The sequence below is a fragment of the Suricata suricatta genome, chromosome 3, assembly GCF_006229205.1.
Source record: "Suricata suricatta isolate VVHF042 chromosome 3, meerkat_22Aug2017_6uvM2_HiC, whole genome shotgun sequence".
Lineage (NCBI taxonomy): Eukaryota > Metazoa > Chordata > Mammalia > Carnivora > Herpestidae > Suricata > Suricata suricatta.
The window spans coordinates 57,304,888-57,318,849 of NC_043702.1; the positions used below are offsets into that span (position 1 = coordinate 57,304,888).

The 13,962-nt window shown below is 38.4% G+C and overlaps 1 protein-coding gene across 3 annotated transcripts in view; it reads right to left on the reverse strand.

The window, feature by feature from the left end:
• Window positions 1-13,962, reverse strand: part of MAP3K20 (mitogen-activated protein kinase kinase kinase 20) — a 177,274-nt gene that overhangs the window by 92,914 nt on the left and 70,398 nt on the right. For all 3 annotated transcript variants that reach the window (XM_029934371.1, XM_029934370.1, XM_029934372.1), the window contains exon 3: window positions 934-1,021. In XM_029934371.1, coding sequence (XP_029790231.1) covers window positions 934-1,021 — 88 coding nt within the window. The remainder of the gene's footprint in view (window positions 1-933; window positions 1,022-13,962) is intronic.

Genomic DNA, 13,962 nt, shown 5'->3' on the forward strand with positions numbered 1-13,962 from the left:
CCTTGGGGAAGGTACTTAAGTTAGAGTTCTAGTTTTTCATTTATGAAGTAGAAATGACCTATCTCACAGGGTTATTTTATTAGATGAGATCACTTATAAGAAAGTACCAAATCCAAACCTTCTTACTGACGGTCTTTTGTTATTACTTTCTATAAAGACAATTATAGTTGTTACCACTATAGCAGAAGAAGACAGGGTTAATCTTTTAAGGTTTCTTGTTGGTTTTGTTTTAATCAGAGAATTGCCACGATAAAGAATGTGACCAAAGTCATTTATTATAAAATTGAACATTATAGTTATTACGGACCTAAAGCTGCTCATTAGATCATACAAATATGAGCACAAAGTATTAAAAATGTGTGTCTTTGTTTTTATATGGCAACATTTTCTCTGTGCTCCTTTCTGGAAAGGGTATTCCCATCAGTTATAAACTGCTGCTCCAAATGAGATAATTTAGATCAAGGTCATTACCAACCCAGATGACCAAACCTGAAAAATATCGTTCTCACGTCAGAGACCTTGAAGAAAGAATGCTCTAAGGGGATTAAAATACCTTGCAAAGAATTACAACATGAACAGCTCAAGAAATCTTAATTTGTAAAAGGTCACAGAGTTACAAAAAACATTGCTCATTTCAGCTAATTAAATGAAATTTTAGTTAAACGGCACCTTTAAATATTGGTATTGCAGCTGCGAGTGCATTTAAATAGCACTTACGCAGATATAATTAGCACAATTAAACAAGGGTAGAAGTGGAAACACCATTCTTAATTATATTGATATAATCAGTTTTATTAATGCTTTATAGCAACAGAAGTGACATCTGACAGTAGCACACAATTCATGACTGAACCTAATATTAAGCATTTTGGCATATTAAGGAATCCAAAGCTAGGTAATTGGGGAAAGAAAAGTCAAATGATGCGCGCCTACCTGTGACGATACCATAGTTGGGAGGTTCAAGAATTACTCCATAAAACTGGATGATGTTTCTGTGACTGAGGACACTGAGTATTTCTGCCTGTACAAAAACCAAATACAAAGTTACATAAAATTTCACATTTACGAAAGTCTCATAAAATAGGGTTTCCTATTCAGTTTCCCTTAACATACATTTGCAAAGATATATGTGTGCTCAATAAATATGGAATGCTGATAGAACTGTCTTTAGCAGCATTCTTAAAAGTTTAAGAATTAAAAAGAAATTTCTTTAATGTTTATTTTCTGAGAAAGAGAGAGACAGAGCATGAGTGGGGAGGGGCAGAGAGAGATGGAGACACAGAATCTGAAGCAATGGGGCTCAAACTCACAAGCTGCAAGATCATGACCTGAGCTCAAGTTGGCCACTTAACCAACTGAGCCACCCAAGTGCCCAAGTTTAAGAAATTTCTATTGAAACTTTCTCAAAATGTAAATAGGAGATGGGGTTGAAGTGGCAACAACACAGCTACCTCCTAGCAGGCCAGCATGACTGGTAGTAGAGGAGGAGGATGAAGTGAAGAGATGCCATGTTTATTTAAAGAAAGCCCTCTTCCGAATAGTGGAATGGCTGTTTTCTGCATCATGTCCTCTGGGAGATTCAAGACTGAACTTCTATTGGCTGGGTGAAGAGTCATTTCAAAATTAAGGGAGGATTTCTTAACTATTACTGAAACATATTCAAGTAATACCTGTTTGTATTATTTATCTAATCATTCAAACATATTATCGCTCTTGTGCCACATGCAGCAAGGTGCTGTCAAGGATGTTGAGAATGGATTCCTGTCCTTCGGCAGTGATTTGGTAGGGAAGCCATACTTTACATTTGAAAAGTATTAAATACTAGCTAACTGTACTGCGGAGTGACATCATAAAAATAAATTTTATTTATTAAACCTAATTTTTTAAATGAAAACACAGAGCTACCACATTGTGTATCGGCTAATGTCTATAGAAGGACATTCTCTAAATCAACAAACTCGCAAGTAGTTACCAGTTTTATGGAGATAAAATATTGCTAACTAGGAATTATAAATACAGTTAGATACAAAACACTTAAGTATAAAAGCATTTAATATATTTAAATGAAAAGCATGTTATTGGCAGCAAGAGGAGATTTATAATTCCCCACTTCAGAAAGGGTAGTCATCAAGAATGTAAGCAATTAAGGAAAAATGGACAAGGTTTGGTTAGAAAGAAGACTCCCCTTTGGGAATCTGCACAATGTAAGTGTTATCTGTTATAAACTTTGGTCATAGGATATGAACTGAGATTTCGTTAAAGTCAGAACTAGGCACAAAGCAGAAGTTTGAGAGTTGCCATGGGGTCAATATGGAATCAAGACAATGGAAAATTATCATCAACTGGTTGAGATGCTTAACAAGGTTTCTTTGACCATGTTTTTCTTTTAGTGGTACAGGTACTAAAGTGGGCTATCAAAACATCTCTCTCACACTGAGTGGCTACTGTGTGCAGAGGACCTGTGTTTGTCAAACAGCCTGCTTCTCATAGTTCAATTTTCCAAATAGAAAAAAATGCATTAATTGGGCAAGACAATTATTCATCTGTATGGCAATCCTATTTCTTATTAAGAAACAAAAAATGAACTTTGTTGTTAAACAGAGTCCATGTGAATTTTGAAAAACAGAAGCCCCCTTGTTTTTTTTTTTAAGTCTATTTATTTATTTTGAGAGAGACATAGACAGTGTGCACAAAGAGGGGTAGAGAGAGGAAGAGAAAGGGAGAATCCCAAACAGGCTCTGTGCTCAGCACACAGAGCAATGTGGGATCTGATCTCACAAAACTGAGATCATGACCTGAGAGGAAACCAAGAGTCACTCAACCAACTGAACCACCCAGGTACCCCAACGCGCCCCCCCCCCCCATTTTTAAGGCAAATCAACTCTTTGGGAGTGAAGCATTAGAATTCAATGTGAATAAAGCACTAATGTCTGGACTAGTTTTTGTCAAAATAGGGGAGTATTTATCCTTTGGTATGTTTTAATATATTCTTGGGGTATCTAAATTCTTTGACCATCAAAAATGTTTATATCAGGGGTCTCCTGGCTGGCTCAGTTGGTAGAGCATGTGACTCTTGATCTCAGGGTTGTTAAGTCAAGCCCCACATTGAGTACAGAGATTACTTAAAAAAATGAAATCTTTACAAGAATGTTTTTATCAGGAAAGAATAAATACAAGAATATTCTTAGGGGTGCCTGAGTGGCTCAGTCAGTAAAGCATTTGACTCTTGATCTCAAGGTCTCTTGATCTCAGGGTCATGAGTTCAAGTCCTATGTTAGGTGTAGAGTTTACTCTTAAAAAGAAAATGTATATTCTAAATCCTTGGATGATCATTTTATAATTAAGCAGTACATGGGATTTTCAATGTTCCAGCTAATTTTCATGTTTACATTTAATATATTGCCAAGTGAAGCCTTGGAGAAATAGAATTTATCCTTTCAAGTGCTAGTAAGCATATGCTGATGTTCAAATAACAACCATTATCTTCTGTGCCACTATCCTATTCATTTGCAATTTTTTTAGTTACAAAAAACTAAATTCTTATGGTATAATTAGTAAGCAAAAGACATTTTCACAGAATAAGACTTAGGTTCTAATTTAATAAATTAAGACTTTGATTTCACATCAGGAAAACAACATACTACTTTAGAGTGCTATACTAGTTCTATGGTAATGAGCTTATTTATAATCGACAGAGATAGACTAAATGAATGGCATTTACAATAAAGGAAGGTCAAGTAATATGATGTTACCCATTCAAGCAAGTTCCAATAGAAATACCTGCGGGATTAGCCAAGTAAAACCTGTGCTGTAGCAGTCATCTGATACCAAGTGGATGTATTCTGTAGGAGCTTCTGTAGGAACCTGCTTGCCAACCACTCATTGGTGAAATTGTTGTAGTAACAAAAACTTCTCCTCTAATTGTTGTTTTCCAGATTTATATTCTGGAATACTCTAGCAAACAGACTGCCCATCAAAATAATGGATTAGTGGTCTCAAAAAAGTTCACTGTTATAAAGGAAACACAATAATGATGAAGGCTAAAATAATGGTCCATTGTGCCAAAAAATACACCTTTTTATACTATCAATGTCAACAAAACCCATTTATTTTCAGTAAATGTAATTTGATGAAAATTGTTCATTTTAGCTATATTGATTTTATAGTTCTATATTTACTTAATTGAAAAATTAGTTTTGACTTTATAAGAGCTATAAGTATAATGAGTTCTGGGGTGCCTGGCTGGCTCAGTCTGTAGCACATGCAATTCCTGATATCGGGGTTGTGAGTCTGAGTCCCACATTGGGTACAGAGATTACTTAAAAATAAAACCTTAAAAAAAGCACAAGTAGTTCTTAGTTTTAGGTTATGTATACTTTATTTAAAAATTTTTTAATGTTTATTTATTTTAGAGAGAGAGAACACGAGCAGGGAAGGGGCAGAGAGGGAGGGAAACACAGAACCCAATGCAGGCTCCAGGCTCTGAGCTGTCAGCACAGCGCCAGATGTGGGTCTCGAACTCATGAGTTGTGAGATCATGACCTGAGCTGAAGTCAGAGGCCCAACCAACTGAGCTAACCAGGCACCCCTATGCTGTGTATATTTAAATAACCCTGAGATAATAATTTTAATCAACATTGGAAATACAGATGACTTAATATTTCTATATACAGAATCTATGTTTCTCAGTTTGCAAAATTCCATTCTAGGAACTCAGATACATGTATGCCAATGCTCACTGCAGCACTATTCACAATAACCAAAAGTTAGAAACAACCCAAGCATTATCAACTGATGAATAAATAAAACATAATTTATAAATACAATGCAATATTAGTTTAACCATAAAAAGGGATTAAGTTCTGATGCATGTTACAACACAGATGAACCCTGAACACATTATGCTAAGTGAATCAGCCAGACACAAAACGACAAATATCACATGATCTGCTTTTATGACAGAACTTGAATTGGCAAATTCAGAGATCAGGAAAGCAGATTCGAGGCTACACCGATGTGGGGGAGAAGGCAACGGGGAGTTGCTGTTTAATGTGCAGAGTTTCTGTTTGAAGTGAAGAAAAGGTTTGGAAATAGACAGTAGTGATGGTTGTATAACACTGTGAATGAACTCATGCCACTGAACCCGTACACTTAATATGGTTAAAATGGCAAATTTCAAGCTATATATATTTTACCACAATAAAAAACGCTTAAGAAATGCTATTCTCAACTTTTGCAGAGATGATATTCTCTATGTTTATATACATATATGTACACACAAACACATACACCCATATAGTAATCATGCCAAAGTTATTCAGCTCAAGGTCTAAATATCCTTGGGTAAAGAAGCAGTTTTCCACATTAGGATTTAAGGAAGTAAGGAAAGCCTGTGATAGACTACAACAATTTTTACCTCTGGCTCAAAGACTCTTGATAAAACAAAGGGTCCCAATCTGATACAAAAGTGAGGTAACCACAGTCTATTCATAAAAGCGTCCTTATCAGAGTACAAAACTGTCTGTACCCATGCTCTGTGCTCGCAGCAAGCTACGTGACTGCTCCTACCGTTTCCAGCCGGTTGATTTCTTCCTCTACCTCCCCCGTCCCTACTTTCTTCTTCTTTCTTTATGGGAAGGGTTACAGAGGAGTTGTAGTTTGTTAATAGAGCTGGGGAGGAGGTATTCCATTAGTTTTATTTTATCTGGTCTTTCTATATCTTTATATGGGGAGATGAGCCAGCAGTTAGCTCAGTTTACCATGGTTTCAGAAGTTGACCAGAACACGGGGTTCAAATAGCTGATTCAGGGAGATTAAGAGACATTAAATATCATAATTTAAACTGAATTTAGCTAAATATCATAATTTAAATACATTGAAGTTTAAGGTAATTTAAGTTTTAATTTTCTTCCTTTAAAGTTCTTTCAACAGTCTTAAATAAAGATTTTAAATAATTAATATCTTCAGCTTCAGAGCAATCCCTTTCCCTTGATTCAAAACTTGTATTTATTTTGGCAAAACTGCTTTTGAAAAACATTGAGATATAATTGACATATAACATTAGTTTCAGATATAAAACAAGAGGATTCAATATTTATATATACTGCAAGTTAGTCGCAGTAGGTCTAGCTAACATGCGTCACCACACATAGTGTCAAGTTCTTTTTTCTTGTGATAAAAACTCTTAAGACTTACTCCCTTAGCAACTTTCAAACATACAACACAGTATTACTAACTGCAGTCACCCATGCTGTATATTACATCCCCATGACTTAGAACTAAAAGTTTTTTGACCTAATCCCAAATTTAAATGTGTTTAATTTTGGAGAGCTGTCATAAAATCCTTAAATATTCTGCTTTTAAAGCCTGTTTTACATTTTTTACATTCCACTGATACAGTCTCTATGTATTTATATGACATATTATTAGTAAAAGTGAGTTCACTTTCTTTTTATAAGAGAGTAAAGATACTGACAGCACTCTACTGATCTATATGTAGAGACGCCACTCTAATGAAAGAAACAGTTGATGAAGACCCACATCAGTAGGCTGGCAGCCTCCATTTACACCTTAGGAGCAGGATTTTCTCCCTGGCTGTCAACAGCTATTACCCTCCACGTAACTGCAGGACTGTGTCACACAGGGTCCATCCTTCTCCCTGTGATGGAACACTGACAACAAAGACAGTAGGTATAAAAAGGTCCAAGGTACACGTCTACGGTCTGTGAGTGCCAACTGCTCCTTCTTGCCCTGTAGTGCTGTGACATTTAAAACATTCCAGGGACCCTGATCTCAGAGTTCCTCACCAATTCCAAGACTCTCTGGTTCCATCAAAGTATGATAGGAAAAAAAAATGACTCTTTCAATTGTTCAAAGGAAGTAGTGTCCTTCACATTGTGCATTCCAAGTCAGAGCTTTCAGAGGGAGTCCAGCATGGTGAAGCAGCATGTTTTCTACTTCTCTCGTCCCTTAAATGCTAGATTAACACCGAACCATCCTGCACACCTAGAAAATTGATCTGAGGATGAACACAACAATCTGCATAACAGGAGCCACAGAACTTGGCAGGTAGCTGGCACGGAGAGGTGAACTGGGGGAGAGAGAAGCCGTGGGGGGCAGGGAGCTGTTTTTCCTTGTGGAGAGAGAATGGGCAAAGAGGGAGAATACAGGAAAAGGACTCCTCCAAAAAGCAGCTGGAGAGAAAGAGTAGAAACACCCATAAGGGACTGAACAAGAAAGGGAGAGAGGAGAGGGCTTAAATACCATTAGGACTCTATCAACAGGGGAGTGCAGAGTCTGAAACCCCACAGCTCGACACCTGGTGGAGCTCTGATGGGAAGGGCAAATCCTCAGGAGCAGATGGTGCGGTCCAAGGGGTCCTCAGGCCACACGGGGAGAGGCGGTTACCCTGATGAGAGGTCATTTGGTAGAGGCTGTGTGGCCTCCCCACAGGCAGAGGTCCCAGCAGACCCCAAAGAACAAACACATCTTCTGGTGCTGGAATAAGGACATTAGGGGACAGTGAAGCCTGATACCAAATGTGTGTAGGGATTTACCACAATCCCTGAAATGCTGCTGCTGCACGATTCTGCAAACTTTTTCTGGGGCAGGCCGGCAGTCTCTAGGCATCTGCAGCAGTGTGATCGTGCAAATGTTCCTGGGGGTGGACCAGCACCAACCACTGCTCTGCAAGACCCTCTCCCAGAGGGTCAGAGCGGGTCAAAGCTGCAGGGCTCTCAGACGTGAGTGGTTAGGAACACAGCCTCAATTGAGATAAAACTCGGGAGGGAGAGGCTGCCTGGCAGTCTGATGGTTCGGTCTCAGACAGCACAGAAATGGGGAGTGGATGGAAGCTGGACACAGAGGAGGGGTGCTTGATTGCTGGTTGGTGAGAGCACAAAGTTCTAATGTTAGAGGCTGGGTGACATCATTTTCACCTCTCCCAAGCATGTGCATATAGCCACACAATACCACAACGAGCCACCCCAGTAAGCTAACCAGTGCCAACTAGTGGAGAATGGAGCCATTACACCAAGTGCCTCCAACTGTGCCAACTGTGCTCTAGAGGAACACCACAAATCTCTCCAACTGCTTGGTTTACAGACTATAAAGTGCTTCATAGTTTGACTTCTAGGGCACACTGGATGTAATTTCATGCGTGTTTCATTCTATTCATTGGTCCATCTATTAATTTTTTTTTCTTCTCTTATTTTTGAATACTGAGAGAGAAAAAATTATTTTTCTTTTCTATTTTTATAAAAGTCTTTAATTTCTTCTACTATATTATTTTTGTAAATTTTTAAATTCTATTTTACTTTAATAATTTCACTTTATTCTATTTTATTATATTCATTTTTTAAATTTTCAAATGTTTGCCTACTTTCTTTTTTTCTCTTCTTTCCCTTTTTTCTCTACTCTACCAAGCTTTTTTCAACAACCAGATCAAAACACACCTAGGATCTAGTATCTTTTATTTGATTAGTTTGTGTTGGTTTTAATTTGTTAATTCTTAATTTTTATTTTATTAATTCTTTTTCTTCCTCCAAAATTACAAAATGAAGGCATTCACCCTAAAAGAAAGAACAGGAAGAAATGAGAGCCAGGACCTTAATCAACACAGATACAAGCAAGATGTCTGAACCAAAATTTAGAATCACAATAAGAATACTAGCTGGGGTTGAAAATAGATTAGAATTGGGGCACCTGGGTGGCTCAGTCGATTAAGCATCTGACTTCGGCTCAGGTCATGATCCCACAGATTGTGGGTTTGAGCCCCGCATCAGGCTATGTGTTGATAGCTGGAGCCTATCTTTGGATTCTGTGTCTCCCTCTCTCTCTCACCCTCCCCTGCTCATGCTGTCTCAAAAAATAAATTTTAAAATATTGTTTTTAAAAGAAAGAAAATAGATTAGAATCCCCTTCTGCAAAGATAAAAGAAGTAATATCTAGTCAGGATGAAATAAAAAATGCTATAACTGAATTGCAATCTCAAATGGCTGCCACGGCGGCAAGGATGGATGAAGTAGAGCAGCTAATCAGTGATATAGAGGACAAACTTATGGAGAACAATGAGAAGAAAAGAGGGAGACTACAGCAGAAGAGCATGATTTAAGAATTAGAGAACTCAGTGACTCACTAAAAAGGAATAACATCTGAATCATTAGGGATCCCGGTAAATGAAGAAATATAAAAAGGGGTAAAATGGTTATGTGAGCAAATCATAGCAGAAAACTTTCCTACCCTGGGGAAAGACAGAGACATCAAAATTCAGGAAGCACAGAGAACTCCCATTAGATTCCACAAAAACTGACCATCAAGAAGGCATATCATAGTTAAATTCACAACATACACAGACAAGGAAAGAATCATGAAAGCAGCAAGGGAAAAAAGTCCTTAACCTACAAGGGAAGACAGATCAGGTTCCCAGCAGACCTATCCACAGAAACTTGGCAGGCCAGAAAGGAGTGGCAGGATATATTCAATGAGCTAAATTGGAAAAATATGCGGCTGAGAATTCTTTATCCAGCAAGACTGTCATTCAAAATATAAGGAGAGATGAAGAGTTTCCAAAGGAGTTTGTGACCACTAAACCAGCGCTGCAAGAAATTTTAAGGGTCACTCACTGAGAGGAGAAAAGATGAAACAAAAACAAAACAAACCAGACTACAGCAACAAAGACTAGAAAGGACCAGAGAACATGACCAGAAACCTCAGCTCTACAGGCAACACAATGGCACTAAGTTCATCTCTTTCAGGACTCACTCTAAATGTCAGTGGACTAAATGCTCCAATCAAAAGATATAGGGTAACAGAATGGACAAGAAAACAAAATCCATCTATGTGCTGTTTACAAGAGACCCATTTTAGACCTAAAGACACCTTCAGATTGAAAGGAAGGGGATGGAGAACCACTTATCATGCCAATGGTTGCCAAAAGAAAGCCAGAGTAGCGATACTTATATCAGATAATCTAGATTTTAAAATAAAGATGTAGCAAGAGATGAAGAAAGACATTATATCATAATTAAGGGGTCTATCCCCCAAGAAGATTTAACAATTGTAAACATTTCTGCTCCAAATGTGACAGCACCCAAATGTATAAATCAGTTAATCACAAACCTACAGAAACTCATTGATAATAATACCATAATAGTTGGAGACTTCAACACCCCATTTGCAGCAATGGACAGTTAATCTAAACAGAAAATCAACAAGGAAACAGTGGTTTTGAATGACACACTGGACCAAATGGACTTAACAGATAAATTCAGAACATTTCATCCTAAAGCAGAATACACATTCTTCTCAAGTGCATATAGAACATTCTCCAAAACAGTTCACATATGGGGACACAAATCAGACCTCAAGAACAAAAAGATTAAGGTTATACTGTGCATATTTTCAGACCACACACTATGGACTTGAAATTAAGCACAAGGAAAATTTGGAAAGACAACAAATACTTGGAGACTAAAGAACATCCTACTAAAGAATGAATGCACTAACCAAGAAGTTAAAGAGGAAATTAAAAAGCACATGGAAGTCAATGAAAATGGCAACACTATAGCCCAAAACCTCTGAGACCCAGCAAAGGTCGTAAGAGGGAACTATACAGCAATCCAGGCCTTCCTAAAGAAGGAAGAAAGGTCTCGGATACATAACCAAACCTTATGCCTTAAAGAGTTGGAAAAAGAATAGCAAATAAAACCCAAAACCAGCAAAAGACGGGAAATAATAAAGATTAGAACAGAGAAATCAATGCTTTCGAAATCAAAGTCAAAGGCTTTTTCCAAAAACAGATTTGTCTCCAAAGTCCCAAAATGATCCAGGATCAGTATATTCCCTCGAAGTTCAAGAAGATAGGAGATGATCCCATGCTTTTTAAAAAGAGAAATTACATTTATATGAGAGACTGAGAAGAAATAAAATACTATTGATGGTTATCTCTAGGTAGCAGAGAGAATCATAAATAATTTTAACTTTTTAGGTATTTCCAAAACTTTTTACAATGAACCTATATAATTTTTTAATCACAAAAAGCAACATATGCCTGTAATATATATGACAAGAAATATATAAATATAAAATGAAAATATTTATTTGTATGGAAATTCTGATTTTCTCTAGGATCTGGATCAGGAAGAAGTAAAATTCTTTCCCTAACTTCCTAGAACTATCCTAGACGTATAAAAATGAGTTAGTTAACCTCTAAGCTGTGAGTGTCTCCTGACATGGGTTTGGAACAAATCAGTGTTCACCTGGGGCATTTAAAAAAAAATTTTTTTAATGTTTACTTATTTTTGAAAGTCAAGTGCAAGTGGGGGAGAGGCAGACACAGAATCTGAAGCAGCTCCACGCTCTGAGCTGTCAGCCCAAAGCCCGACGCAGGTGAGATCATGATCTCAGCTGAAGTTAGACAATCAACTGAGCCATCCAGGCACCCCTTTAATTTATTTTTTAATGTTGGTTTATTTTTCAGAGAGAAAGAGACCATGAGCAGAATCTGAGGAAGGCTCTAAGCTCTGAGCTGTCAGCACAGACCCCGACACGGGGCTCAAACACACAAACTGTGAGATCATGACCTGAGCTGAAATCAGATGTTTAACTGACTGAGTCACCCAGGTGCCCCTCACCTGGGGTATTTTTGAAAAAGGGTATTCTTCAGAAAGGCCATGAGACCACAGATGTCAATACTGGAAACTGAAATCTAGATTGATTTCAACCTACTCAGTATCTGCACTTTTATTAAATGATGTCCTCTCACCTCCTGCATCTGCTTCTGTGGCCTGCTGCCCCTTAGGGAAGCCTTCGACCCTGCTCATCCTCTACAATGCCTAGTATAACACCACATGAGGAAGGTCAGATACTTCATATATAAGCAGCACTCAATCTTACCTGAAGAACATACAGCATCTGATGATAATGATACTTAGTGTGTTGAAATGACTGCCGTGGAGAGTCCGCATTAGTAAATGTTTACCCTGAGCCACGACGTGGGGAGATGCCAAAGGGTGCACATGTGCTCAGGATGCACTCTGTTTTCTCACACGCACAAGGGCTATTACTAAGGCTCTTAGTCTTCAGAAGAATGACAGTCAGTTACAGAACCACAGCAAAAGCCCCATCTGAAATTTATGCTCACCAGTTCATTGTTGATTTAAACTTTCAAAATGAAGATTTGTACTCAGCCTCTTGCAGGCTCTGCACTCCAAGGCAATCCCATGAGCACAATTTCTTGAGAGTCCTTTCCTGCTTTGCTCTGCTCTAAGTATGCCCTTGCCTTGACAGTGCACTTTTTCAGATTGAGAATGCAGAGCCTTGCTTAATCTTAAACCCTCCATTTCTAATTTTCTACCCAGTCCATTTACCATATACACTTGACCAGATATGAACTGTACAGGTTCACTTATAGGTAGATTTTTTTAAATATAATTATGGTCCAGGACTCTAAATGTATTTTCTCTTAACTTTATGATTTTCTTTTCTCTAGCTTACTTTATTCTAAGAATACAATACAGAATACATAAACAATATATGTGTAAATCAACTGTTTACATTATCCGTAAGATTTCTGGCCAACAGTAGGATTTTTTAGTAGTTAAGTTTCAGGGGAATAGTTAAGAAATACATTGATTTCTGACACTGCTTGGGGAGGAAGGTGACTGGCACCTCTAATCCCCAATTGTTCAAGGATGGACTCTATTTCCAAAATCACCTCTGAAATAAGCCAGCATTTTGTCAAGTCTGCGCACTTTCCATACCCGCTACTCTCCCTGGACACCGTGGGAGCCACTCCCCGCTGCAGACTGAATGTTTGTATTTCTTCAAAATCCATACACTGAAGTTAATCCCCGGTGTCATGTATTTACAGGTGGGGCCTCTGGGAGATGATTACGTATAGAAGGATGGGGCCCTCCCGAATGGGATTCGCCCCTATAAAGGAGACCCCAGAGAGTTCCCTCCCCCCTTCCACCACGTGAGGACACGGCAAGGATGGCCATCTATGAACCAAGAAGCAGGTTCTCACCAGAAATCAAATCTGCTAATACATCTTGACCTCGGACTTCCTAGCCTCCAGAACTAGGAGAAATCAATGTTTGCTACTTGTAGTCACTCTGTCTTCAGTGTTCTGTTAAAGCAACCAGCCTGGGCCAGTGTCATAAATAAAAGTCCACAGCAACTCGGCCAGGTCTCTTATGAACAGAATGGGTTTGCAAAGACTCGGCCACCGGTGCTGTCAGTACACCATACCTCTTCTTAGCACTGCACAGCCTGGAACTAGTTTACTTGTTAGCAGCAGAAGGTAACGGACAAAGCAAAATTCTTCATTTACAAAGTCCAAAAACAGTATTTACAAGTCTCTAAGGTCAAAACACCTAGCTCTTTCAGGCAAGACACAGGTGGCAAGAACTTCCCTTCTATTTCAGGCTCTGATTATAAAGATCATGGAGGCAGAGTGCTCAATCTCAGTAATCAAAGGATTTCTATGCATCAGACCACAAAAACCAGGGTCAAGACCAAGAAAATGTTGTTTAATTAATTGCATTTTTACCCCAAGAGGATCATGGCTAGGCGCATTTTCCTAAAATAAAATCTTGATTTCTTTTATGTTTGGCAAGATGGAAAACCAGCCCCTCTGCGCCTAAAAATGCTTTGCCTCAAGAACAACTTACAAAGTACGCTTGGACGATTTTCAATCCCATACTGCATTGCCAGAGTGTCACACACAGGTCATGCTCCCTGACTCCCTTTAGGCTTAATGAGTCCCATTCAATAACGCAGTCACGTGACAAGCAGCACCCCTCACAGTTCTATGGGTTCTCGTTCAAACACTGCCTGTTAGGTATTCAGGGAAATACAGAGGGAATAAATGAACTGAATTCAGCTTCCAAAATATCATATGGCCTATATTTCTAATGATGTCTGACATCAAGCAGACTTTTCTTTGGAAGGAAAATGGCT